The 25,766-nt window shown below is 38.8% G+C and overlaps 1 protein-coding gene across 1 annotated transcript in view; it reads right to left on the minus strand.

Moving 5' to 3' along the window:
* CCP110 (centriolar coiled-coil protein 110) overlaps positions 1-24,631 on the minus strand; it is a 29,112-nt gene extending 4,481 nt beyond the window's left edge. The window contains exons 1-13 of the mRNA XM_025371465.1: positions 24,400-24,631; positions 20,472-20,627; positions 15,919-16,047; positions 10,426-12,073; positions 7,233-7,363; positions 5,978-6,155; positions 5,289-5,428; positions 5,055-5,171; positions 3,147-3,248; positions 2,835-2,951; positions 2,163-2,236; positions 1,581-1,643; positions 63-122 (exon numbers count right to left, since the gene is read on the minus strand). Of these exons, the coding sequence (XP_025227250.1) occupies positions 63-122; positions 1,581-1,643; positions 2,163-2,236; positions 2,835-2,951; positions 3,147-3,248; positions 5,055-5,171; positions 5,289-5,428; positions 5,978-6,155; positions 7,233-7,363; positions 10,426-12,073; positions 15,919-16,047; positions 20,472-20,612 (2,900 nt within the window). The 5' untranslated portion in view covers positions 20,613-20,627; positions 24,400-24,631. The remainder of the gene's footprint in view (positions 1-62; positions 123-1,580; positions 1,644-2,162; positions 2,237-2,834; positions 2,952-3,146; positions 3,249-5,054; positions 5,172-5,288; positions 5,429-5,977; positions 6,156-7,232; positions 7,364-10,425; positions 12,074-15,918; positions 16,048-20,471; positions 20,628-24,399) is intronic.
* Between the last annotated feature and the right edge of the window lie 1,135 nt (positions 24,632-25,766).

Genomic DNA, 25,766 nt, shown 5'->3' on the forward strand with positions numbered 1-25,766 from the left:
TTCCCTCTCAAATCTAATCTTGGTTTCCGTAGTTTTCAATACCCGTGGTGTGGCATTCTTACCCTTGTCTACTAAGTAGCCTATGAACAGGTGCATTCTGTCCTTGGTTTGGCTGAAGGACTCTGTTGACAAATTAAATAAAAAATTAATTTAAAAGGATAAATTCCACTTTTTTCCCATTTTCTTTCAACGGATGAAAGATGATGATCATAAGGTAAAATTCAACTATGCAACATGGCCTATATATTACCACAAAGCAGAGCAAATCGACTAAAGCATATTAATATGATACTTACATTTTGCTCACTAAGAGTCCAAACCTTAGGTTTTTACAGGCAAAGAAATGTCCAACATATAGACTAACCCTTGTGCTTGTAGATAATTTTCTTATACATATACTTTACAAAAGTTAACTTTTCCTTTCAAACCAGTGAGAGAAGAAAGTATCACTCTCATTTTACAGGAGTAAAAAACAGATCAGAAATAATAAAGTTCACTTTTTAGCTTTCATTATTATTTATTTATTTATTTATTTTGAGATGAGTCTTATTTACTATGTTACCCCGACTGGTTTGAACCCCTGGGGTTACGCTATCCTCCTGCCTCAGCCTCCCGAGTAGCTGGGATCATAGAAGCATGCCACTGCAGCCAGTTTAAGTTAGTTTTTCTTTTTGAGACGGAGTCTTGTTCTATCGCCCAGGATGGAGTACAGTGGTGCAGTCTCAGCTCACTGCAACCTCCGCCTCCCGGGTTCAAGCAATTCTCCTGCCTCAGCCTCCTGAGGAGCTGAGATTACAGGCACGTGCCACCATACCCGGCTTTTTGTATTTTTTTATTTTTTTATTTTTACTAGAGACAGGGTTTCACCATCTTGACCCGGCTGGTCTTGAACTCCTGACCTTGTGATCCACCCACCTCAGCCTCCCAGAGTGCTGGGATAACAGGCATGAGCCACTACACCCGGCCCAGCTTAAGTTAGCTTTCTAAGGTTTTTAAATAAGTATCAAAGATCCTCTGGACTGTGTAACCGAACTCAAGACATATCACGCTCAAAATTTCAACCACAGATAGTATGTCCTACAGAAGCTCCAGATACATCTGGTCTGACAGCCAGGTATTCATATGAATCTTGAGCCTGAGGACCACCCCCCACCCAATTCAGCAAGAAGTTATCTACTGATGTCAAGTAGAACAAAGTCAACAAAAATGAAGTTTGGGATTTAAATTTTTTTTTTTTTTGAGATAGAGTTTCACTCTTGTTGCCCAGGCTGGAGTGCAATGGCACGATCTTGGCTCACTGCAACCTCTGCCTCCCGGGCTCAAGCAATTCTCCTGCCTCAGCCTCTTGAGTAGCTGGGATTGCAGGCATGTGCCACCATGCCCAGCAAAGTTTGTATTTTTAGTAGAGACGGGGTTTTCCATGCTGGTCAAGCTGATCTCAAACTCCCGACCTCAGGTGATCCATCCGCCTTGGCTTCCCAAAGTGCTGGGATTACAGGCATGAGCCACTGTGCCCAGCCAATTTTTTTTTTCTATAAAAAACAAAAAGCCTCTCATTAAGACTAAGTGATTTTTCTCACCTTGTTTCAGAAGGATTTTGTTTAACCAGAAATTTCTTATTTGGCATTCCCATTTCAGCAGCTCTAACACAATATAAAAATAAGGACATAATGTATTTAGAGAAGGGAGGAAAACATGCTTACAAATGTAATACAGGAGACAGAAACAAATCATCATTTAGAAGCTGGTGTACTACTGGAAGACCTGTACTAAGCATATTAAAGACTCTATTCAAGAAAGAAGAATTTTTTAAGAAGTTACTAAGATATTTTTCCTATTAAGTCTTTATTCCCCAGAAACCTTTAGGACATCAGAAAAAGCATACATTTAGTCACTGAACATAAAGATTAACTGTTTTTAAGATTGATCAACTATCAGTTATATGAGTTGAATGTCAAATTTAGTAAATAAATTCATCTAAGATGAAATGAGATTTTAGCACCTGATTTTAATAAATTTCTTTATATAAAGGGGATTTCTATCAGCACAACTGCAGAAAAATTAACCCTTCTTTATTTCTAAATTTAAATATGCAAATAGATCAACAGATGACTACAATTAATTGGTTTGATAACTAACATGACGTGATACAAAAAACTTACTTCATGTATTTCTTCCTATCAAGAGACTTCTGTGTTGCAGCTGAAAGAGCCACTCGTGGACTTTTCATTTTATCCTTTAATATACAAAAGTAATGTCAAACTCTACTGGTACCAATTAATACCACTATATTATAATACAGAATGATCCCAAACTGCCTGGAAAAGCTTCTCTCTACTAACATTTTTAATTTAGTTAAATCATCTTGTTTTGTATTTTTGAAGCAGTCTAATTCTAAGAATTAAATAATTAGAATTATGTAAATTTTGCTTGCTTTTCCTTTGCCAATTACACTAATTGATTCAAATCACAAACTCTGATATACTTCAAATTAATCTGGAGCCTGTTTTCTAACTCAGACTTCAAAAAAAGTAAAACCCATGTTATAACTGAATTCAAGAAAATTCAATCAAGAGCAGCTGATAGACTGTATAAGCCATCTGAGCAAAACATTTAAAGCTTCAACTCTAAAATCCAAGCAGAAAACAATATGTAATTCTTAAATTATGTAATTATTTTAAATCTATCTACAGATTTAAATGTTGCTAGTAATTCCAGGAATTACTTGTGCTTAAGAATTATCAGAAGGGTGCTGAAGTCAACCAAAAATGACATTTAATATCAATTATCCTAAACCCAGAAGAACTCTATTCATTAGAAATCATATAACATACCATTTGCCTGAGCATTTTCTCTTTGCGAACTTCTCGATCATGATGTAGAATAGACATTCTTTCAGTTGCATCCATTACAAAGAATATGTCATGAATACCATACAGGGCAGCTCGCAACTAGACACAAGAAAAGAAAATATTGTATACGTTTAAATGATGAGGTCAGAGTTTAAGAATACTATATACCATGTACACTTACTTATAGAAAAAGGTTAAAATAATTTTCATTGAAATCTATTTTCAGTAATTAAATAAAAAAGGAGAAATATAATATGTCCATATCTTAAAAGCCTTCAGGAGCCACGTATTTACCTGAGCTAACACTCTTTCCTGAAGTGAAGCATCTTGAGCTGAAACAATGCCTCTCTTCAATGGTGCTTCTGACTGAAAACTTCTTATGAATTCCATAGTATCCTGAAAAAAGAAATGCTCCTTCAAACACACTTTTCTAGAAAGATTTGTGATCACTGGAGTTTCCTTTCTTCTTTTTCTCAGTCAATCCAAAATTACAGTCTTTCCTCAGTATCTGTGGGGGACTGGTTCCAGGAATCCCTCAGATACCAAAATCCAAGGATGCTGGAGTCCCTTATATAAAATGGTTATCTGCATATAACCTAAGCACATCTCCCATGTACTTTAAATCATCTCTAGATTAGTTAAAATACCTAATAAACGTACATGCTACATAAATAGTTGTTATATTGTTTAGGAAATAATGACAAGAAAAAAAAATCTGTACCTGTTCAGTACAGACACAACCATCATTTGTTTTTTCTGAATTATTTTTGATTCATGGTTGGTTGAATCCACAGATGTGGAACCCAGAGATAGAGGGCCAACTGTACTAAGAACGTAAATAAAACTGTTACTTATTAGAAGTCAAACACCACTCACTTTCAAGCAAGAGAAATACACACAAACTGCTTCATTTACATGTTATTCATAATATTATCTGAGTAAGATTAACAATTATTAGGGGAACCAGCCCCCAGTATTTCAACGTAGATTCTTTCTATTTTCCATAAGTGTTGGCTGGCTGAGAAAGAGAAAGAGTACAAAGAGAGGAATTTTACCACTGGGCCTCCAGGGGTTACATCACATATCAGTAAAACCGTGATGCTCACCTGAGCCTTAAAGCCAGCAAGTTTTATTAAGGATTTCAAAAGGGGAGGGGGTGCAAGAACAGGGAGTAGGTCACAAAGATCACATGCTTCAAAGGGCAAAAAGGAGAACAAAGATCACATGCTTCTGAGGAAACAGGACAAGGGCAAAATCAGAAACTACTGATAAGGGTCTATGTTCAGCTGTGCACATATTGTACTGATAAACATCTTAAACAAAAGAAAACAGGGTTCGAGAGCAGAGAACTGGTCTGACCACAAATTTACCAGGGTGGAGTTTCCCAATCCTAGTAAGCCTGAGGGTACTGCAGGAGACCAGGGCGTATTTCAGTCCTTATCTCAAACGCATAAGACAGACACTCCCAGAGCGGCCGTTTATAAACCTCCCCCCAGGAATGCATTCCTTCCCCAGGGTATTAATTATTAATATTCCTTGCTAGGAAAAGAATTTAGCGATATCTTCCCTACTTGCACGTCTGTTTACAGGGTCTCTGCAAGAAGAAAAATATGGCTCTGTTTTGCCCAAACCCATAGGCAGTCAGACCTTATGGTTGTCTTCCCTAGTTCCTAGAAAATCACTGTTATTCTGTTCTTTTTCAAGGTGCACTGATTTCATATTGCTCAAACACACGTTTTACACTCAATTTGTACAGTTAACACAATAGTGGTCCTGAAGTGACATATATCCTCAGCTTACGAAGATAATAGGATTACGAGATTAAAGACAGGCATACGAAATTATAAAAGTATTAATTTTGGAAACTGATAAATGTCCATATTAAAATGAAATCTTCACAATTTATGTTCAGAGATTGAAGTAAATACAGGCATAAGAAATTATAAAAGTATTATTTGGGAATTGATATATGTCCATATTAAAATGAAATCTTCACAATTTATATTCCTCTGCTGCGGCTCCAGCCAGTCCCTCCGTTCCGGGTCTCTGACTTCCCCCAACAAACAATCAGACTTCTAAAACTGCCTATATTACAGTGACTAAAAAGTGTTTAAGTTCTGAACTAATCTGTTAGCTCAGCTGTCACAAGACTGATAGAAACTAAGACAGAAGCAAAATACAAACAATTTACAAGAATCTTACTTTTACAGTTTGTCGAAGTTGCTTCAGCTTATCTGTCTGCATAAGTCTACGAGTAAGAAATCCTTTTGCCACTGCAGTTATTTTGTTAAATTTTGCTTGTATTTCCGGACTAAAAACCTAGGAGAAAGAAGATAGACACAATGTTTATTGGTGTTCATTTATACAGTCTAAGATAATATAGCTTTTAAGAAAAGATAAATAGATAGATGGACATGTATCATTAAGTTTACCCACTTGAGACCATCTAGTTTTGGCTCTTCCAAAAGGCCTTGTTACTGGGAGTTTAGTCAAGCCACTAGTTGATGATCCCCAGAGGTAGAATGGTGCTTCATTTGCAGAAACAAAGCTATACTGCAGGGCAGAATTTGTGAAACCTAGAGAAACATACATATAGTATTATACTTGATGTCATATAATTAGAATACAAAGAACATCCCAATAAACACTTGTGATACTCATTAAGAATAGCAATTGCCTCCAAAACTGACCCACCTGCCGACTTAAAATATTTATGGACTTTAAAGCTTATGTACCAGATGGATCTTTTCAACACAAAGTGTCTCAGGACAATTGAGATATGAAGATAAGCTCTTTAAAGGGACTAGGGAATTAGAGGTAATTCAAGATCACTCAGGAGAGAGCAAACTGTTTTCACTCGAAGTATATCACCTGCTGCATGAATGATCAGATGGCTCTGAGCTGAATTTCCTGATATTTTCCTAGCAAAGGTATTCCTTGCTCACAAACTGCTCACAACTCTTTGATCTCCTATCTTGTCATTTTTCACTGGTTACTAAGCAGCTGGCGAAGAGGGTTGGACATGGAATCATTTGAAAACAGGAGATATAATCTTACAGTGTGCCAAATAAATATCTTACTGTAGGATCATTTTCCCAAATGCAAAAGGATTTTTAAATATTTACCAGAACTATTTGAATTTGAAGTATGGAGTGAGTCCGCTTGAGACAGCATTGTTTCCAGCAAACTAGAGTCACTTATTTTTCTCCATTCTAATTCCACTGCACTGTTAATGTCCAACTCAGAGGCTTCCGCTGTCATTGCCTTCTTCTCTTTTAACATTTTCTCCTGCTCTTCTATTTCCTATAGATGAACAGTTTATTGTAACATGCTAAACCTTTTAATTATGTCCTAAAATGATATCATTTTAGGCTTAGCCAAAAGTACATGTAATTATCAGCAATTATTTCAAGTTTTTCTTCCTCAAATTATCCTTCCTTCCTTCTCCCTTCCCTTCTCTCTCCTTCCTTCCTTCCTTCCCTCCCTCCCTCCCTCCCTCTTTTCTTTTCCTTTCTCTCTCTCTCTCTGTCTCTCTCTCGTTTTGAGAAACGGAATCTCGCTCTGTCCCCCAGGCTGGAATGCAGTAGCACAATCTCGGTTCACGGCAATCTCCACCTTGTGGGTTCAAGTGATTCTCCTGCCTCAGTTTTCCAAGTAGCTAGGACTACAGGTGTGCACCACCATTTTGTATTTTTTAGTAGAGACATTATTTCACTATATGTTGGCCAGGCTGGTCTCAAACTCCTGACCTCAGGTGATCCACCCACCTTGGCCTCCCAAAGTGCTGGGATTACAGGCATGAGCCACGGCGCCCAGTCTATAATGTATTTTAATATGTGATAATATATAAATTATTAATAACTATAATAATATTATAACAAGTGTCATTATTTTTTCTTTTTATAGAGACAGGGTCTCCCTCTGTTGCCCAGGCTGGAGTGCAGTGGCTACACAAAGGCGAAATCATAGCTCACTGCAGCCTTGAATCTCTGGGCTCAAGTGATCCTCCCACCTCAGCCTCCTACGTAGCTGGGACTACAGGTTCATGACACCATGCCCAGCACAAGTGTCATTTTTATGATATAACTCTTGCAGAATGTGTTCTTTAGCACCTATTTACAAAATACCTTTTGAAAATATTAAGCTTTAAATCAAGGATTCAATAAAATATCCTTGATAAATTATGCAGTTACTTTTAAATAAGGATCTAAATATCAAACTTCACATTTTGACAAAAAATACCATTCATGTATCAAAATGACTCCCTTACCATAAGAAATATGGAGGAAAAAATTACAAGTATTCTATACATGACCAAAATTCATAGGTATCCTTGGCTAAATTTCACTTACCAGTCGTATCTCCCCCCACATTCCTCACCTTTTGCAATCTTTCTTGTTCCCTTTCCTGCTCAGCTATGAGTAGTGATAACTGCTGAGCGTGCTGTTCTTCTAGTCTCTTCCGCATTTCTTCAAAAGCTAGCATCTTGCTTTTTAGTAACTCCTCGCTTTCTGAAAAGAAACATGTCTCCTCAATTTAGAAAATTCACTACAAGTCTAATGTCTGATATTTTATACCATTCAATTTAAATTATTCTTCTGACAAGAGAGTATTCCTGGATCTGACATAATACAATTAAGATATAGCTGGGTCTCTACTTTGAGCCACATTCACATTTTCCACTCCTTTTATTTCATGATACTCAGTAAAGTAAGACCTGTATTGCATCACCTTTACCCACTCATTCAACAGATCCCATCCTGATCTGAAATGACAGACCCAGGACTATACATTCAGACAAGATTCTCCTGACTCTACTTAACTTTCAGATTTGATTCTCAACTGCATCCTACCACCATTTGTTTTTTTGACACTTGTCCTCCAGGGTCTCTGGTATTGTAGCCTGTAGTTTTGCCTTGTTTTGATTTTCCAAGAAAGTGTTTCTTTGATGGTATAAAGCTTTCTCAGCTTGAGGTTTCAAAAAGGACTGGACATGAAAATTCCAGATATTTTAGTTACTAATTAAGGGAAAACATTATGACAATACAAGCTTCCTACGTAGAAGGTGGTAAGACATGTTGAAATGTACAAATACCAAGTATAGGCCGGGCGTGGTGGCTCACATCTGTAATCCCAGCACTTTGGGAGGCCGAGGCAGGTGGATCACTTGAGATCAGGAGTTTGAGACCAGCATGACCAACATGGTGAGACCTGATCTTTACTAAAAAAATACAAAATTGGCCAGGTATGGTGGCGCATGCCTGTAACCTCAGCTACTTGGGAGGCCGAGGCAAGAAAATCGCTTGAACCTGGGAGGCAGATGCTGCAGTGAGCTGAGATCGCACCATTGCACTCCACCCTGGGCAACAAGAGTGAAACTCCATCTCAAAAAAAAAAGGAAATTTCCACTCTGTTGGCCTTATGTACTTCTGATATTCACTAAGGCAGCCTCTTGCCTTGCTATGCTGTCTACTTGGAGGATCCAAGTTGGCTCCCCAGGTAACAGTCACTGTTTTTATTAGAGCTCTTATAAAGTTACACAGGATGGGCCAGGGCTGGTGGCTCAAACCTGTAATCCCAGCACTTTGGGAGGCCAAGGAGGGCTGATCACTTGAGCCTAGGAGTTCGAGACCAGCCTGGCCACCATGGTAAAACCTTGTCTCCACAAAAAATATAAAAATTAGCTGGGCGTGGTGGCGCAAGCCTGTAAATCCCAGATACTTGGAAGGCTGAGGCAGGAGAATCGCTTGAACCCAGACCTGCAGTGAGCTGAGATCACACCACAGCAATCCAGCCTGGGTGACAGAGCAAGACCCTGTCTCAAAAAAATAAAAATAAAAATAAAAAATAAAGTTGCACAGGTTTTAAGCAGTCTGACCCAACCCTGTATTTCCCATAAGCCCTAAAAGCTTAATTTACTTGATTTGTATGTCTTCTATATCAGTAATAAAGAATTATGAACCATGACAAAAAAGTAAGGAGTAATGAAGGAGAAAAACGTGCTTTAATAAATTGCTGTTAATAGATACAACAGAAACTGAAATAATTTTTATTAATAAAGAATCTTTTTTTTTTTTGAGACGGAATCTGGCTCTGTCACCCTGGCTGGAGTGCAATGGTGCAATCTTAGCTCACTGCAACCTCCGCCTTCTGGGTTCATCCAATTCTCCTGCCTCAGCCTCCCAAGTAGCTGGGATTAAAGATGTGCACCACTACACCCAGCTAATTTTAGTATTTTTAGTAGAGATGGAGTTTCGTCATATTAGTCAGGCTAGTCTCGAACTCCCAACCTCAAGTGATCCACCCACCTCGGCCTCCCAAAGTGCTGGGATTACAGGCATGAGCAACCGCGCAGGCCTAAAGAACCATTTTTGAACCACCTACTCAGAGCCTTATTTCTGATACTTTATCTAATTATTTGATATTAAAGTGTTTACCGAAAGGCCAACTACATGAAGATCGCACTACAAATGAAAAAGCAAACTGAAATAAACATTAGAAACTATAGTCCAAAAGAAAGACATCATAGCAATACAGTGAATTAAAACTGTAAGTGATGTTTCAGGCAGGACTGTTTGGCGCTAGGTGCAGTGGCTCACACCAGCACTTTGGGAGGCTGAGGCAGGTAGATAGCTTGAGGCCAGGAGCTTGAGAGCAGCCTGGCCAACATGGCGAAACCACATCTCTGCTAAAAATATTTATTAGCCAGGCCAGGTGGCATGCACTTGTAATCCCAGCTACTCGGGAGGCTGAGGCACGAAAATCAATTGAACCCAGGAAGCAGAGGTTGCAGTGAGGTGAAAACCCGCCACTGCACTCCAGCCTGGTGACAGAGCAAGACTCTGTCTCAAAAAAAAAAAAAAAAGAACTGTTTCCTCCAATTATTAATATTCTCAATAATACCAAGTGGACTATGAAAGCTTCATCATTTAAATAAGAAGATCCATCCAGGCATGGTGGCTCACACCTGTAATCCCAGCTACTCAGGAGGCTGAGGCGTGAGAATTGCTTGAATCGGGAGGTGGAGGTAGCAGTTAGCCAAGTTTGTGCCACTGCACTCTAGCCTGGGCAACAGTGCCAGACTGTCTCAAAAAAGAAAATCCTGGGTGGGTGCCATGGCTCATGCCTGTAATCCCAGAACTTTGGGAGGCTGAGACAGGAGGCTCACTTGAGCTCACGAGTTTGAGATCAGCCTGAGCAACATGCCGGAAACCACATCTCTACAATACAAAAAATACAAAAATTAGCCGGGCATGGTGGCATGAGCCTGTAGTCCCAGCTACTTGGGAGGATGAGGTGGAAGGATGGCTTGAGCCCAGGAGGCGGAGGTTGCAGTGAGCTGAAGTCATGCCACTTCACTCCAAACTGGGGTGATATAGCCAGACCTTGTCTCAAGAAAATCTTTAAGAAAGCCTATCAAATGGCAATAAACTGCAGCTGACTATAAGCTTTCTAATAAGATAAAATTAAGTGCCTATATGAATAAAGACCATTTTTTTCCCCAAAAATGTCAATTATTAAAATAAAGGTATCATCCGCATAGCAGGTATCAAATGCTTCAAGGATTCCTTACCTTTGGAACTAGTTCCTAATATTTTATTCTTGTTAATGAAGACAGATCCCTTAGGGTATCTTTTTTCTGGCAAATGTTGCCTTTCTTGTTCAGTTATTCCGCTTGTTATGACATAAGGGCAGTTTTCTTTTTGCACACCATCAATATCCAAATCAAGTCTCCGTTTAACTTTCTCAAAACTGTTATCCAAAAATTGTTCATTTCCACAGGACACCATAGGTGTGTCCATCTGCTGTCTCATATTCTGGTTTTGCATCAATAAAGGAGAAGGGTTTTTTACATCATAAGACTTATTCAGTTCCGTTTGCAAACTGCAGTTTTTCTCTAACATATTGGCTGGCTTGAGTCCACTCACAGTTCCAAAGTTTGGACTTGCTATACACTGACTGCTGGCATATGGTTCATGCAGCTTTGGCATCACAGTGCAGGTACTGTTCATTTTGTGTGCACCTCTCTCTTCGGATGTTAACTGACCTTCCACAGTAGCAAGTCCATGAGTAACTTTATTTTCTAAATGATTTCCTGAAGATTGACATACCTGATTTGATTTACCTAAAACCACATCTTCTTTCACTTCAGATGTATTTTTGCCCACATAAACCTTGCTTGAACAAACTCCTGCTAAATCAATTGGTAACTTTGGCAGAATTTCGGGCACATTTGTTTTTTCATCAGTATCTTGAACAATTAAGTCCATTGCCTGTTCTTTTCCTTTAGGGCTTAATTCACAGGCATTTATTGGGTTATTTATAAGTATATGACATGCTGATGATGTCCTGGAACGTCTTCGGTGCATTTTAGGACTCATACTTGGCTCTGGACTAGGTAATTTGGCATATGAACCTGTAAGACTTTTGATAACATTATTTTCAGTAACAAAAGTGGGAATAACTTTAAAATCAGAATTAGACTCTAGAACAGCGGAATGGCCAGTTCGTACAGGTATGTCCACTTTCGAAAAGCTAGCTAAAACTGGCATACTCATGCTGCTTGCTTGAGTGGAAGCACCTTGGAGAAGAACATTTGATTTATTAAGGCTTGGTTTGTCAGGAATAACTGAGACACAGTGTTTGCCTGTCAACTGGGCCTTCTCTTTTACACAGTCAGCCACTTTAACAGCATCATTTTCTTTGTCTAAATGACTCTCATTAACAATTCTCATCATACTACCTTTCAGACTGCGTCTAGATTGTTCTCTTTCTATATATTCCTTTGACTTTTTCATCAGATTCTGAAGACTCATTACATAGGGATCTGGGGTGACTTCTGCCAAAAGTGGTAGATCCTGTTGTTCATTTACTGAGAAGAGACCATCAGAAATAAGAGTTTCTTGTGGAGTTGCTGAAGAGGTCTTTGGAAAAGCTTCATTTTCTACATGACTAATATTGGAACTATCACATTGCTTCGGAGAATTAAATCCTTCTGAATCTCTAGCTAAGTCTGTTCCATTAGTTTTACATTGGTCCTCATTATCCAGTGGCAAAATCCCAGCTATCTTATCAAGCTTTGCTGCAGTAGAGTGTTCGGTATGGCTTGGAAAGCTATTTGGAAATGTAGCAGGAACATTCAAGTTTCTGACTTCTGAATTAGAGTAAACCGTTTCCATCTCCCACTGATCAAAATCACTGGCATTAGGTGCTTTTCTAACCTGAAACAGGAAATTTAAAAATTAATATTTCCTCATTGCACAAAGTCTCTGATTTCACTGTTTTCTAAAATGAAATTGAAGATTCAGAATTCTGACATTTCAAAACATAAAGAAAAACTAAGATGACAGGTTTCTCTGGTATCCTGTATCACAGGGGGCTCAAATTATTACTGAAAAAACACCCACTGGTCATCCTGCCTAAGTTATTAAAAGACTTATGAAAAGAAACTTATCTAATCTGATACAAATATGAACATATATATGTGTATACACACATAGATATATTCATATATCCATGTGCAATTTAATCTTAGAATAGAAGCACTTTCCTTAAATTTCTTCTATTCATGTTATTAACATTACCAACTGTTCCTCGTAGGATAGGTATCATCCAAGGATAATAATATATGCAATAAACAGCAAGTAATGAAATGTCTTACATAAATGATTCCCTCTCTAACAAAAACTAACTTGTCCAGGACACTGATTAAGCAAAACGGATTCAGTAATAAGACTCCTGCACCCACATGCTTACTCCAAAATTTAACTAAAATCCCTCCATAAAATGAGGGAAATTTGTAGTAAACAATAGCCCAGCCATGAAGCTTAAATTATTTAGAAATAAGAAATACTTGAACTTAAAACTCAATTCATTAAAACAAAATCCAATTTGATTCATTGATGCTTAGTTAAAACAGCAAGCTGTTAATGAATTTCGGAACAGCCAAAATAGGTAAACATTTGGTAGATGATAAAGATGAGAACTACATATATGAGAAAAAGAAACGTAAAATATATGTAAAGCTGGGAGAGGTGGCTCATGCCTGTAATCTCAGCAGTTTGGGAGGCCAAGGCAGGCGAATTGCTTGAGGCTAGGAGTTCGAGACCAGCCTGGCCAACATGGCAAAACTCCATCTCTACAAAAAATACAAAAATTGGCCAGGCATGGTGGCAGGCACTGGTAATCCCAACTACTCAGGAAGCTGAGGCAGGAGAATCACTTGAACCCAGGTGGCGGAGATTGCAGTGAGCTGAGATCACACCACTGCACTCCATCCTGGGTGACAGAGTGAGACTCTGTCTCAATAAATAAATAAATAAATATAAAAATAGATATTTTGTATCTAAATGATCCAACTTTGCAAAAGAATAAAAAGAGAACTACGATGGCTTCTAAAGGTAATTAAACATCCGTATATTAAACTGGCAAAAATCATAGTATTATCATGTGAATATAGACATCAAAAGCCTGAATATTGGCCCGGCGCGGTGGCTCACGTGTGTAATCCCAGCACTTTGGGAGGCCAAGGCGGGCGGATCATGAAGTCAGGAGATCGAGATCATCCTGGCTAACATGGTGAAACCCCATCTCTACTAAAAATATAAAAAATTAGCTGGGCTTGGTGGTGGGTGCCTGTAGTCCCAGCTACTCGGGAGGCTGAAGCAGGAGAATGGCATGAACCCAGGAAGCGGAGCTTGCAGTGAGCCGAGATCACGTCACTGCACACCAACCTGGGCAACAGAGTGAGACTCCGTCTCAACAACAACAAAAAAAGCCTGAATATTACAATATTTTTTGGTTGTTTTGTATGTGCTTATTTTTTTCTAGACCACATGGCTCTCCTATTTTACCTTACAAATCCCAAGACAGGTAATGGTTTCCAGGTACTATGCAATACACAGTACAACAAGACATACTTAGTCACAACCTCAGGACCAAAATAAAACAAAAAAGATGCAAAAAGGTTTCCAGGTACTATGCAATCAACAGTACAAGACATACTTAGTCACAGCCTCAGGACCAAAATAAAACAAAAAGGATGCATATTTACGAAATCCATGAACATGTTCACAGGTTTAAGTAAAACAGATGATTTCCTTATATAAAATATTTCACATTTGTGATATTCGGAAGCTATGTTGTTTATACGTCACTAAAATGAGCCTTTAGTTAGACAAGCTAAATAACAACAAGAAAAAACTCTATCATAGAATCTTACGTTTTACAGGTGAAGCAGAAATCTAATTGTTTTATATAAAATTTTCCTATCTGAGTAATTAATTCATTACAGTTCAACATTATATATGCTCTTTTAACAATTTTATTAGTAGTGTATTTTATCTTCCCTCAATGGACCAAAAATGATACGCCATTTTCGTATCAATCACAGGAAATATCTAGTAAGTAAAAAACCCACCTCTTATAGTTAAATTAGCACTACTCAATCCATTTTTTAAACTTAATACGGACAGTAATTATAATCTGCAAAATGAAATCTACTACCCACACACTATATACTACTGTGAAAGGGAAATAAAATCTCAGGACCCCAAACTCAACTATGTCAAATGAGAGTCACTATAACTCTCAGACTGTGTCTAGATTGTTCTCTTTCTATATATTCCTTTGACTTTTTCATCAGATTCTAAAGACTCATTACATAGGGATTTCAAGTAACTGAAATGGAAAATCACATGTCAAAGGAAAAAGTAAAGCTTAGGAACTGAGTCACACAAAAACTGCTTTCCTTTTATTCCTAAACAGATAGCTGCAAAATAGAAGGCCACCTATCTACCCAGGTAGCCTCTCTTGCAAATTGCTCACAAGGAAATTCCTTGTAGGCCCCAAAATCTTTACACCAACCCAGAGTTCTGCTGAATCTCACTCTGACAAGATACTGACAAAGACCAAAGATGACTAGAAATCATCCCTTTGGAGACAAATGTATATTTGACTTCTCCTCTACTCTGTTTACTTTATCCTATGTAAAATGCAGATTTATTGAGCTTGAGATGAATGCATAGCTGACTGTTCCTCTACCCCTACCTTTCACATGTGACATGTGGATTCAGTGAGTGCTAATCAAAACCTCACAAAAATGTGACCACTTATCTCACTACCTACCCTACATTTTTTTTCTTTCCTCTTTCCCCTCCTGCTGTTCTTTCCCCTTTAAATACTGAAGTCCTCAAAACCTCTTTTGGAAAAGCACAAGCCACAGATCCTACTGCAACTTTTGTCTCTTTTTCCTTGGCACATCCTCAACCTTGGCAAAACAAACCTCTAAATCGATTGAGACTCGCCTCAGTCATTTTCTTTGGTTTACACTACCAACAGAGAAATGAACCCTTAAGGTTCATTATACATGTGTCATCTAATACGAATTATACAGACAAACCACAAACTCTTAAGATTATGAAAAAACAAAAAGATGTTACACAGCAGAACACTCCTACATGTTGTAGAAATTATTCGTTCGATCTAATTCATTTGTTTTTCTTTTTAGTACAAAATGATCCACATGTCAGAACAAATTGTTTATACAAATCTAAAAATAACTGCACAAGGTGTAGATGTGTTGTTTAAATAGTTTTTAGACAGGATGCATCTAAACAATTCAACGTATCTAAACTGCATTTTGTGTATCTAAGAGCAGAATTTTCACCAAAAAAAAATTGGGGGCAGTTATTTACTTAAGCAAAGAATGAGAATAAGGTAATTTAGTCAATAGTCTAATTAGTTTGGCCAATAATGCCCAATTCTATCATTTTGTCACTGAGAATTCAATGTTTTTAGAGTCACAAAATGCAAACAATAAGCAATTATATTCAGTGTATGGTTCCATTGTGCAAATATCCTCTGATTCAAGTACTGGGCAACACTAACAAGCAAGTGCATTCTCTTTGGAGTAACTGAAATGGAAAATCACAAATTATGAAGCTTCTCAAACGTAACAGTAAAGTACATTAGTAATTAGTTAAGTGCAAATATATTTCAGAAAAATTATCATCAATGCTTATCTTATTATTTCTGTATTATAACTGAAACAGCATAAATCACACACCTGAACATTGTCAAGAATCTCCTGGACACGAGTCAGTAAAGTTTTCTTCCTGTTAACCTGCTTTCTTGCTTCTACATCAAGTGCTTTCTGCTTTTCTTGTTGCATTTCCTTTCTTTTCTCAACGTTAAGCTGCAAAACATCATAAAAATGTAATTATTTCCCACGATAAAAATATCATAAAATTGGGAAGTTCTGAATCAGAAAGATGAAAAACATGTGCAACAGGCAAAACTAATCTACAGTGAAAGAAATCAGAACAGTGGTCTGGGTACTGAGTGGGATGGGGCATTAGAGATCTTTCCATGGTGAAGAAAATATCCTGTGTGGGTGTGAGTTATACATGTGTATGCCATATATCAAAACTCATGGAACTTTAACACTTCAGATCTGTGTATTTTGCTATGTGTAAATTATTTTCAATTAAAAAGTTAAAAAGAAAAAAAGTCTGTTCACTAATCAAATGTTCTAAAATGACAGAAATAAAATTAAAGCCCTTTTGGCCACTGCTGAGTTTTTTATTACTTCACTTGAATACTGACTTGAATATTACTTCACATTCAGTATCCTTTTTTTTTTTTTTTTTGAGACTGAGTCTTGCTCTGTCACCCAGGCTGGAGTGTAGTGGTGCGATCTCGGCTCACTGCAACCTCTGCCTCCTGGGTTCAAGCAATTCTCCTGCCTCAGCCTCCTGAGTAGCTGGGATTACAGGCATGCACCACCACACCCAGCTAATTTTTGTATTTTTAGTAGAGATGGGGTTTCACCATGTTGGTCAGGCTGGTCTCGAACTCCTGACCTTGTGATTCGCCCACCTCGGCCTCCCAAAGTGCTGGGATTACAGGTGTGAGCCACCGCGCCTGGCCCACGTTCAGTATCTTATTTTACTGGGTCAATTGGATTCTACAACTTTTAATTTTCTAACCAGTGCACAATTTAACTCTTTGCTGCCTCAAAAAATGTCCAAAGGTTTAATGATAAAAGAAACAGATAATGTATTATTTGCCTACAAAATCAGAACACGTCTTTTCTTTCACCTCACTCTACCTTCCGATAAAAATATAATGTACCTAAAAAATGGAAGGCTTCTAAGCATTGTATCTCTTTATAATGGATTTCAATCTTAATTATTAAGTCCTAGGAAATTAAGTCACTGTTAACAGTCAAGACTTATCGTAGACTTACACAAATAGAAAATATATCATTAAAAAATTATTTCAAAAGTTGCAATATTCACCTATCAAATACAACATAAAAATGTGGATTAGGTCCATAAACATCAGATTTTGCTTACAAATAACTAACAGATGGAGTCATAGACCCCATACAACAAGCCTCAGACATTTTGGTCCACATTAAATCAAGCAATATGTTATCAAATAGCTGGCAAATATGTTGTTTTAAAACTTTTTCCTAATGCATGGTACCAAAGAATCATTATACAATTTACTTGCTAATCAAGAGGAGAAAATGCGTACTTTAAAGAGCCATCTGGCAGTCACTACTGTAAGCAAGTGTTCAAACTAAACATCACTAATAGAGGGCAACTAAACATTATGTAACTTCTGATTTAATTTAGTATGAAGTGTAGGGCATCATCTCCAAAGAATTCCTTATTATTTATTTTTTTGTTTTTGAGATGGAGTCTCAGGTTAGAGTACAGTGGTGCAATCCTGATCCCTCCTGGGTTCAAGCAATTTTCCTGCCTCAGCCTCCCGCACAGCTGGGATTACAGGCAACCGCCGTCATGCCCAGCTAATTTTTATATTTTTAGTAGACAAGGGGTTTCGCCATGTTGGTCAGGCTGGTCTCAGCCTCCCAATGTGCTGGGATTACACTCATGAGCCACCCCGTCCAGCCCCATCTTCAAAGAATTCCAAAAATCTTTTAACCTGTTTATCAAACTTCACTTCCAGTTCATAGGAACTACAGGGACTAGAGAAACAAGTTAAATATCACTATTAGGAAATGATGAGACAAATCCAAGATCTAAGGAATTCTACAAGACAATAGCTCTGGTCTCTTTAAAAATTTAGTATCACAGTTTTGGTTTTTTTAAAAGATAGTATCTCACTCTGTCACCCAGGTTGCAGTGCAGTGGCATGATCAGGGCTCACTGCAGCCTCAGTCTCCTGGGCTCAAGTGGTCCTCCCACCTCAGCCTCTAGAGCAGCTGAGACTACTGGTGCACGCCACTACACCCGGCTGATTTTTGTATTTTGTGTAGGTATGAGATTTCACCACGTTGCCCTGGCTGGTCTCAAACTCTGGGGATTAAGCAATGCAATACACCCACCCCAGCCTCCCAAAGTGCTGAGATTACAGGCGTGAGGTACCATGCCCAACCAATAAAAAAAATTGTTTTTAAGACGTAGAGGAACTGTTCTAGATTAAAATAAAGAAACATAACAAGCAAATACTAATTATGAACTTTGGATCCAGATTGGGGGAATAAAGTTATAAAAGGCATTTTGAGCACAAATGGAAAAATTTAAATATGAACAGAATTATTAGACATTATTAAAAATTATTAATTTTCTTAAGATGTGATAATGGTATTGGGGCTTTATATATGAGAATGTCCTTATTTTTAAGAGATGTATACCAAAATATTTAGGGAAGCAGTGTTAGGTCTTTGTGGTTTTCAAATAGCTAGGCAATTTTTTAAAATGTATGTATGTACACACACACATACATGTATATAAAAATCACAAACACAATAAAGCAAAGATGACAAAAATGTTAAATATTGTTTAATCTAATGGTAAATCTACGGTGGGTCACTGCACTATCCTTTCAATTTTGCTGTATATTTGAAAGTTTCATTACAAAAAGTTGGCAGTTAGCTCTGGTGTCTTTAAAAATTCAATTAAATTAATTAAAATTAATCTCTTAACTCCTGTTATACCAAAACATAAATTTAAAGCTCACTTTTTTCTAATATTAGTTTGTGATTTAAAATAAAGTCATATACATTTTAAAATATCGAATTAGTATCAAACGGTATATGATGAAGTGTCTTCTCTATTATCCTATATTCTCTCACCACTCCCCAGAAAAGGAATAGCCATCCTTTAAAAAACCCAAATGGTTAACTTATATTGGGTACCTCTTATGATCCAGGTGGTATTCTAACCATTTTATAACTACGCATTCATTTAATCTTCAAAATAGCCTTATGAGATAGGCACTATTTTATCCCCATTTAACAAATAAGAAAATGGGCCACAAGTTTACACAGCAAGTAAGTAGCAAAGCAATGATTTGGACCAGGCCAGAAGGCTCCAGAGCCTAGGCTTTTGTTTTTCTTTTTTTCCTTCTTTTGGGACAGGGTCTTGCTCTGTAGCCCAGGCTGGAGATTTTTTCCTTCTCTTGGGACAGGGTCTTGCTCTGTAGCCCAGGCAACAATGCAAACCTGGCTCCCTGTAGCCTGGAACTCCTAGGTTCAAGGAATCCTTCCACCTTAGCCTTCGAGTAGCTGGGACTGCAGGCACATGTCACCGCGCCTGCCTAATTTTTTAAAATGTTTTTGTAGAGATGAGGTTTCACTATGTTAACCAGGCTAGTCTTGAATTCCTGGTCACAAGCAATCCTTTCCCTTCCAGCCTCTCAAATAACTGGGACTATAGATGTGAGCCACCGTGCCTGGTCCACAGCCTGGACCTCTAAATCATGACTCTATACTGCCCTTGACAGCATGCTGCACACAGTGTTTTACACTAGATCATCAAGATCCTTCCATTCCTCAACATTTACATCTGCCTTACTATAATGGTAAGTAAGAGATTTTATAAAATGGACCACAGTTAAACTACTCCACTACTGATGGACATTTAGGTTGTTCGTCAACCTTTGCTATTTTAAACAAGGCTAATGTAACTGTGTACTTACTTCTTTAGGCTCACGTATGAGTATAATTGTAGGATACACCCAAAAATGGAACTGCTGACTCAAAGGCTATGTATGCTTTTAAATTCTACCAAACTCTCATCTAGAAATAAAATAAACTGATTCTCTTAGCAAAAGTGCATTAAAAGTGCATTTTCAGGCCGGGCGCGGTGGCTCAAGCCTGTAATCCCAGCACTTTGGGAGGCCGAGGCGGGTGGATCACGAGGTCAGGAGATCGAGACTATCCTGGCTAACATGGTGAAACCCCGTCTCTACTAAAAATACAAAAAACTAGCCGGGTGTGGTGGCGGGCGCCTGTAGTCCCAGCTACTTGGGAGGCTGAGGCGGGAGAATGGCGTGAACCCGGGAGGCGGAGCTTGCAGTGAGCTGAGATCAGGCCACTGCACTCCAGCCTGGGAGACACAGCGAGACTCCGTCTCAAAAAAAAAAAAAAAAAAGTGCATTTTCTCCACAGTCTAAGGAACACAAGGTTCTGTTAGCTCTTTGTCAATCTATAATAGTAAGTAAAAAATGCTAATTCATTTGCATTTCTCTAATTCTAAATAAGGGCATCTCTTCGAATGTTTATAAGCCTTTCTTTTGTTTTTCCATGAACTGTTTTAGTTGTTCACTACAGAAAAAAACTATTTAAAAACAAAGCAAGTTTACCAGTGGAGAAAGGATAGCCACTCCATGAAAGCGAATAAGTGAGATACTTTCAGACTGAGCAGGGAGAAAGCTCTCTGTGGATAGTGATGCTTCTTGTATTCTGGAAAGACTTTTTTCACAGAACTTCTCATACTCCTCCATCTTCCCACAGTCACACTACAAGAGAGAAAAATGTTATTTTTAATGTACTGGGAAAAACAGATCTTATTTGGCAGATTTTGCAGAGCATGAGAGAGTCCCTATAATTCACAATTCCTATAACTGGTCCTCCCAGAATTGTCTTACTAATCAGGAGCTAATTCTTGGGTATGGTAATTCACCTCAAGAACCTGTCCAATTAAGATGTCCTTGATATATTAAATATTTCTGAATATTATTGCATGTAAATCAATCTTTAAATGGGATTAATTTAGCTAAGAATTCATAACCTTCTTAAAGAAAACTAAGTTCTGTACACCTTTACTAACTTCAGATTGTAAAATAGGATATTATATTTTCTTTAACAGGACTTATCTACACAAGAAAAACTATATCATACAAAGGTAGAAACACTGTAGTAAAAAAGCCTACTTAAATCAAAGAATATTTACTTTTAAAAATTTTCTATTTTGAAGTTCAAAGGTTACTTTTTTTTTTTTTTTAAAGAGATAGGGTCTCACAATGTTGCCCAAATTGGATTCCAGTGACTATTCACAGGTTCGATCACAGTGCACTATAGTCTCAAACTCCCAGACTCAAGCAATCCTCCTGCCTCAATTTGCCTATCTTAACACTATACTTGGACTCCATGGGCACCAGTCAACTCAGTCAGAGGTAAAAAACAGAAAATCTATTGGCTCTGATATTAATTATATTTTATTGTTGAAAATTGGAACCATCACCAAACTACTTAAAACAATCCCAGTAATTTCACAGTTTCTGGGAAATTGTGATTATGAAAATACAAGGTAACCAGCAGGGATTAGGCATCATATTCATTCATTTAGCAAACATTAAATATTGATTGCTTATTTGCACAGCATTATGTGTGGCACTGTTTCCTTTAAATAAATAAGGGAAAATAAAAAGACATTATCAGAATCATAACCAGCAAGGGTATGAATAATACAATAATGTTCCTTTATGTCTTCATTTTAAAAGAATTGGTTTCTTAACAAAAAAAAGAGAGGGCAGGGAAATTCAATTAATGATGTGGGATATGCAAAGATGAAATAGGATATGTCCTTGGTAGGCCTCAAAGTACTTAAAAATTCAGTACACCAAAGTATCAGGGACAAATTACAGTGCAATGAGAAATGGGAAAAAAAATAGTCAAAATTACAATCAGGTTATTTAAAAATAAGATATAATGCTATTTTTGACTAAATAGTTTAATCATAGTTTAAGAACAAAATTTCTTCCTACTATTCAGTTGTAATTATTTGTGTTACATCTATGCAAAGTAGGAATCTAATGACGAACAAATGGTTCTCTACAGTGTGAGTGAGACTATTTTACAAGCTTTTATTTATTTTAAAAAAGCAAAAGTTAAAACAATACAACGCCTTAAGGCATAGCCTTTTTTTAGTCTAGGTTTCAACTCACATTATTTCTTAACAACCCCATTTCTGCTCAAATATTTTATTTTTTTAATACATGCCATGCATTCAGCAATACACAGAATGTAAATAGATTATACAAATAAAGTAATATATCTTCTATGGATACTCAAGCAAAGCATTAAATTCAAATTTAGAAGTGAGGGAAAGTATTAAGGAAATCTAATACTTTTATGGTCATAGTTTTATTTTTCTTTCAACATCATAGAGATATGCCTCATTGTTTCAGAAAGTTAATCACATCCCTTAAATAGTACATGTATGTCCTACATCTTGCAGATGTATATAGTACTATATTATTATTACAGCACAACACAGCATATGACAATGCATTACTCATTCAAATATGGTGCTAATATGGAGATTATACAAATTACTAGATGATCCTTAGAGCATGACTGGATCCTTCCTATCCTTTAGTCTCAGCTTGGATATCCCCTCCTCAGAGAAGGCGTCCCTGATGACCCCATCTAAATTAACTCTGCCTTGATCACACTATCACATTACCCTGCTGTTTCCCAATTTTCATAGCACTTACCACTATCTGAAATTATCGTGTTTATTTCCTTGATTTTTGTCTGTCTTCCTCCACCAAAATGTAAGCGCCATAAGTACAGGTACCTTTTCAGTCTTGTTCACTGAATCCCCATTATACAGAACAGTATCAGCACACAGCAGGCACTTGATAAAAGTATTGAATAAATGAATAAGAATAATAATAAGCTCAAACAATAATGTAAACCAGAAGAAAAAAAGAAGGCAGACTATACACCAAAGCTAGCAAGAAAGAATGGAATTTAGAGAATGGAAATTTCACCATGGCTCTATTCCCAGAGAAACTCGTACCTCTTAAATTGCAAAGGCAACCATTTAAGAAGTGAGCAGTCCATATCCCATGATTAAGCAAGAGGACACTATGCCTTTCACACTACAATTACCACTGTCAGCAAGGTTTTATTTTAAGGGAGCCTTGACTACGAGGCTACCCCAACCACAAATCTATTACCCTATACCTTGCCATCAGGCATCACTGGTCCACTTCCAGTAATAATTTGTCAGCTACAGCAGGTTCAGACACGCCCTGTCTTCTCCATTTATACCATAGAGAACCACTGACCCTTGTCCAAATGAGCCTCTTTGCAAACCCCATAGACTCATGGTCCTATCTGCTCCTTACCCGTGCTCTGCCAGACATGTCACTGAAAGGAGTGGTAAAAGTAACACAGAACAGATCCTGTTTTTTGTTTTTTTTTTTTTTTTTTGCAGAACCTAGCGTTTCTTTGCCCATCAGTTCCCCCAAAGACGCAAACTTCTTTGCGTAGAAGCGGTAAAGGGGAAGATTTCTTATTCAGATGCATGCTAGCTGCAAGTTCTTGGCAAGCCAGTTACCATCTCCACACCTGTTTCCTCCTCTGTAAAAGAGGGATGATCAGGGTATCCGTCTCAAAGGAATCTTGTAAGAATTCAATGAGCTAATGCATGTAGGGCAATTAGCATAGTGCAGAACACGCAGAAAGCGACAAATAATGGGGACTGCTTTTCTTATTAAGAGGATAATGATGATGACGATTTTTAGCAGTAGAGTATGAATTCCTGGAGGGCAGCGACAGTGCTTGGTTCCCCGTAGGATTCAAATGAAATTGAAAAATATAGAAAAGGGGACAACGGCTTCCTCATTTCCCTGTCTCTAGACCTCTCCCCGTCAAATCAATCTCGAGATGGCTGCCATTTGCCTAAACTGGGGGTAGGGAGCTTGGCTCGTAACCAGAATAGAATCAAAGGGTGGGAATCATCTAGCAGCTCCAGGGGCAATCAGTTACTTTATTATCCTCAAGCTTATGCCCAGAGTGGCAAAGGCGAAGTAAGCAGCGTTCCTAGGGCCTTGGTTGTGGTAACCGGGGCTCATAAACGGCCAATGCACACCCCGGGGAAGCCTCTCTCTCCAGCACCGTGGGAGGGAGAAGAAAAACGGCCCCCAAAATTTGATCACCACGATGGTGTTCTCCGGCTCTGGCCCTAGTTTTATTTACCAGGAAAAAGCCCCTGCCCTCTCCCCAGCGCCCCATGCCCACCTCCTCCAGCTCCTCCGATTTAAGGCTCCAAACCGAGGGCCCTCCAGGCGGGGCCGACATCGGAACATCACCTCAGCGCCCGGTGCTGGCTGCCCCCGGGGTCCCGCCTCCCTACAGCCGGCGCCTTTCCAGGCGGGGCTCGAGTCCCGGGTGCCCAACAGAGCCCGCCCTCAACTCCTCAGGGCGCCAATTTCGCCTCGCCAGACCACCTCTCAGCCCGGACCCGCCGAGGCTCCAGCCCCCTCCTCATGCACACACCTGATCCCCCACGGCCCCTTCAGGTCCTCTCCCCTCGCCACGGGCCTTGTCAGGAAGCGAATGGCTCAAATGGTGCTGACAGAGCGCAGCTCGGTCCGCCGCCGCCTTCTCCTCCTCCTCCCCGCCATATTACAGATCTCAAGCGGCAACGCGGGCTCCTGGCAACCGCCGCCGCGGCCACCCCGACTCCACCTCTCAGGGCCGGCACTTCCGGTGGTTGCTTCCCGGGCTGTTAAAAACCGTTGGGCCACCAGAACACTACAATCCCCGAGGTGCATTGCGCGCCCGCGATGGAGGACGTAATGCTTACGGACAGCACGCTGCACGCCGGGAAACGTAGTCTTCAATGCAAGCTACAGACTAGACTGTATTAATAAATGTACTTATTTAGTATAATAGGACCACCCCTCAGGGTCTGAAGCCCCCTGAAGTGTTCCTTGAGGTTGCCATTTTTTTCTTATGTGTATAAAGATAACCCCTTTCTATGTAGCCGTTAGAAAACATGTAACATTCACCAAAATATTTTCTTGTAGATAAAAACGCTGAACCCACCGGGGGTGATGGCTTACGCCTATAATTCCAACATTTTGGAAGCCGAGGCGGGAGGATCGCTTGAGCCCAGGAGTTCGAGATCAGCCTGGGCAACAAAGGGAGACGGCGGCATCTCTACAAAAATTTTAAAAATTAGCCGGGTGGGGTGGCGCTAGTCTGTGGTCCCAGCTACTTGGGAGGCTGAGGTCGGAAGATGGCTTGAGCCCAGGAGGTCGAAGCTTCAGTGAGCCGGGATTGTACCACTGCATTCCAACCTGGGCGATAGAGTGAGACTGTCTGGAAAAATAAAAAATAAAAAAGGCTGAATCCTAGTTGCCAACTGGAAGTCTTAAGACATTTATCCCCTTTTGCAAATCAGTGGGAAAATGCACTAAAGGAAAAAAGGTAACGGAAAAATCCCTGAATCTTTTTGGAAAGTTCTCTACATAAAAATGTTACCAGCCTTCCAAAATATGTCCAGGGGTCCCTTTTCATTGCCTAACTCGGCTTTACAGTCTATCTCTCTTACCCTCCTTCCAGTGCCTGTTTTTGCATATGTTAAATGGTGGTTTAAAAGTGCCTATCACAAGGGTAGTTGTGAGGCACAGTTGAGGTAACTCTTGCACAGCGCCTGGTACAAAAGCCCTTAGCAGAAGTAAGATTAGGGGGAGGAGGAGTGAAAATGTCACAAGTCACTAGGGAGGCCTTTATGTCAGTCCCCATCCTGCCATTAACTGCTTAATTCACCTATCCTCAGTTTCCTCATCTATGAAATAAGGGAATCCTTAAAACCCCTTCCAGTTTTATAATCCGATTGTGCCTTCTTTGCTAGGCTC

The sequence above is a fragment of the Theropithecus gelada genome, chromosome 20, assembly GCF_003255815.1.
Source record: "Theropithecus gelada isolate Dixy chromosome 20, Tgel_1.0, whole genome shotgun sequence".
Classification (NCBI taxonomy): domain Eukaryota; kingdom Metazoa; phylum Chordata; class Mammalia; order Primates; family Cercopithecidae; genus Theropithecus; species Theropithecus gelada.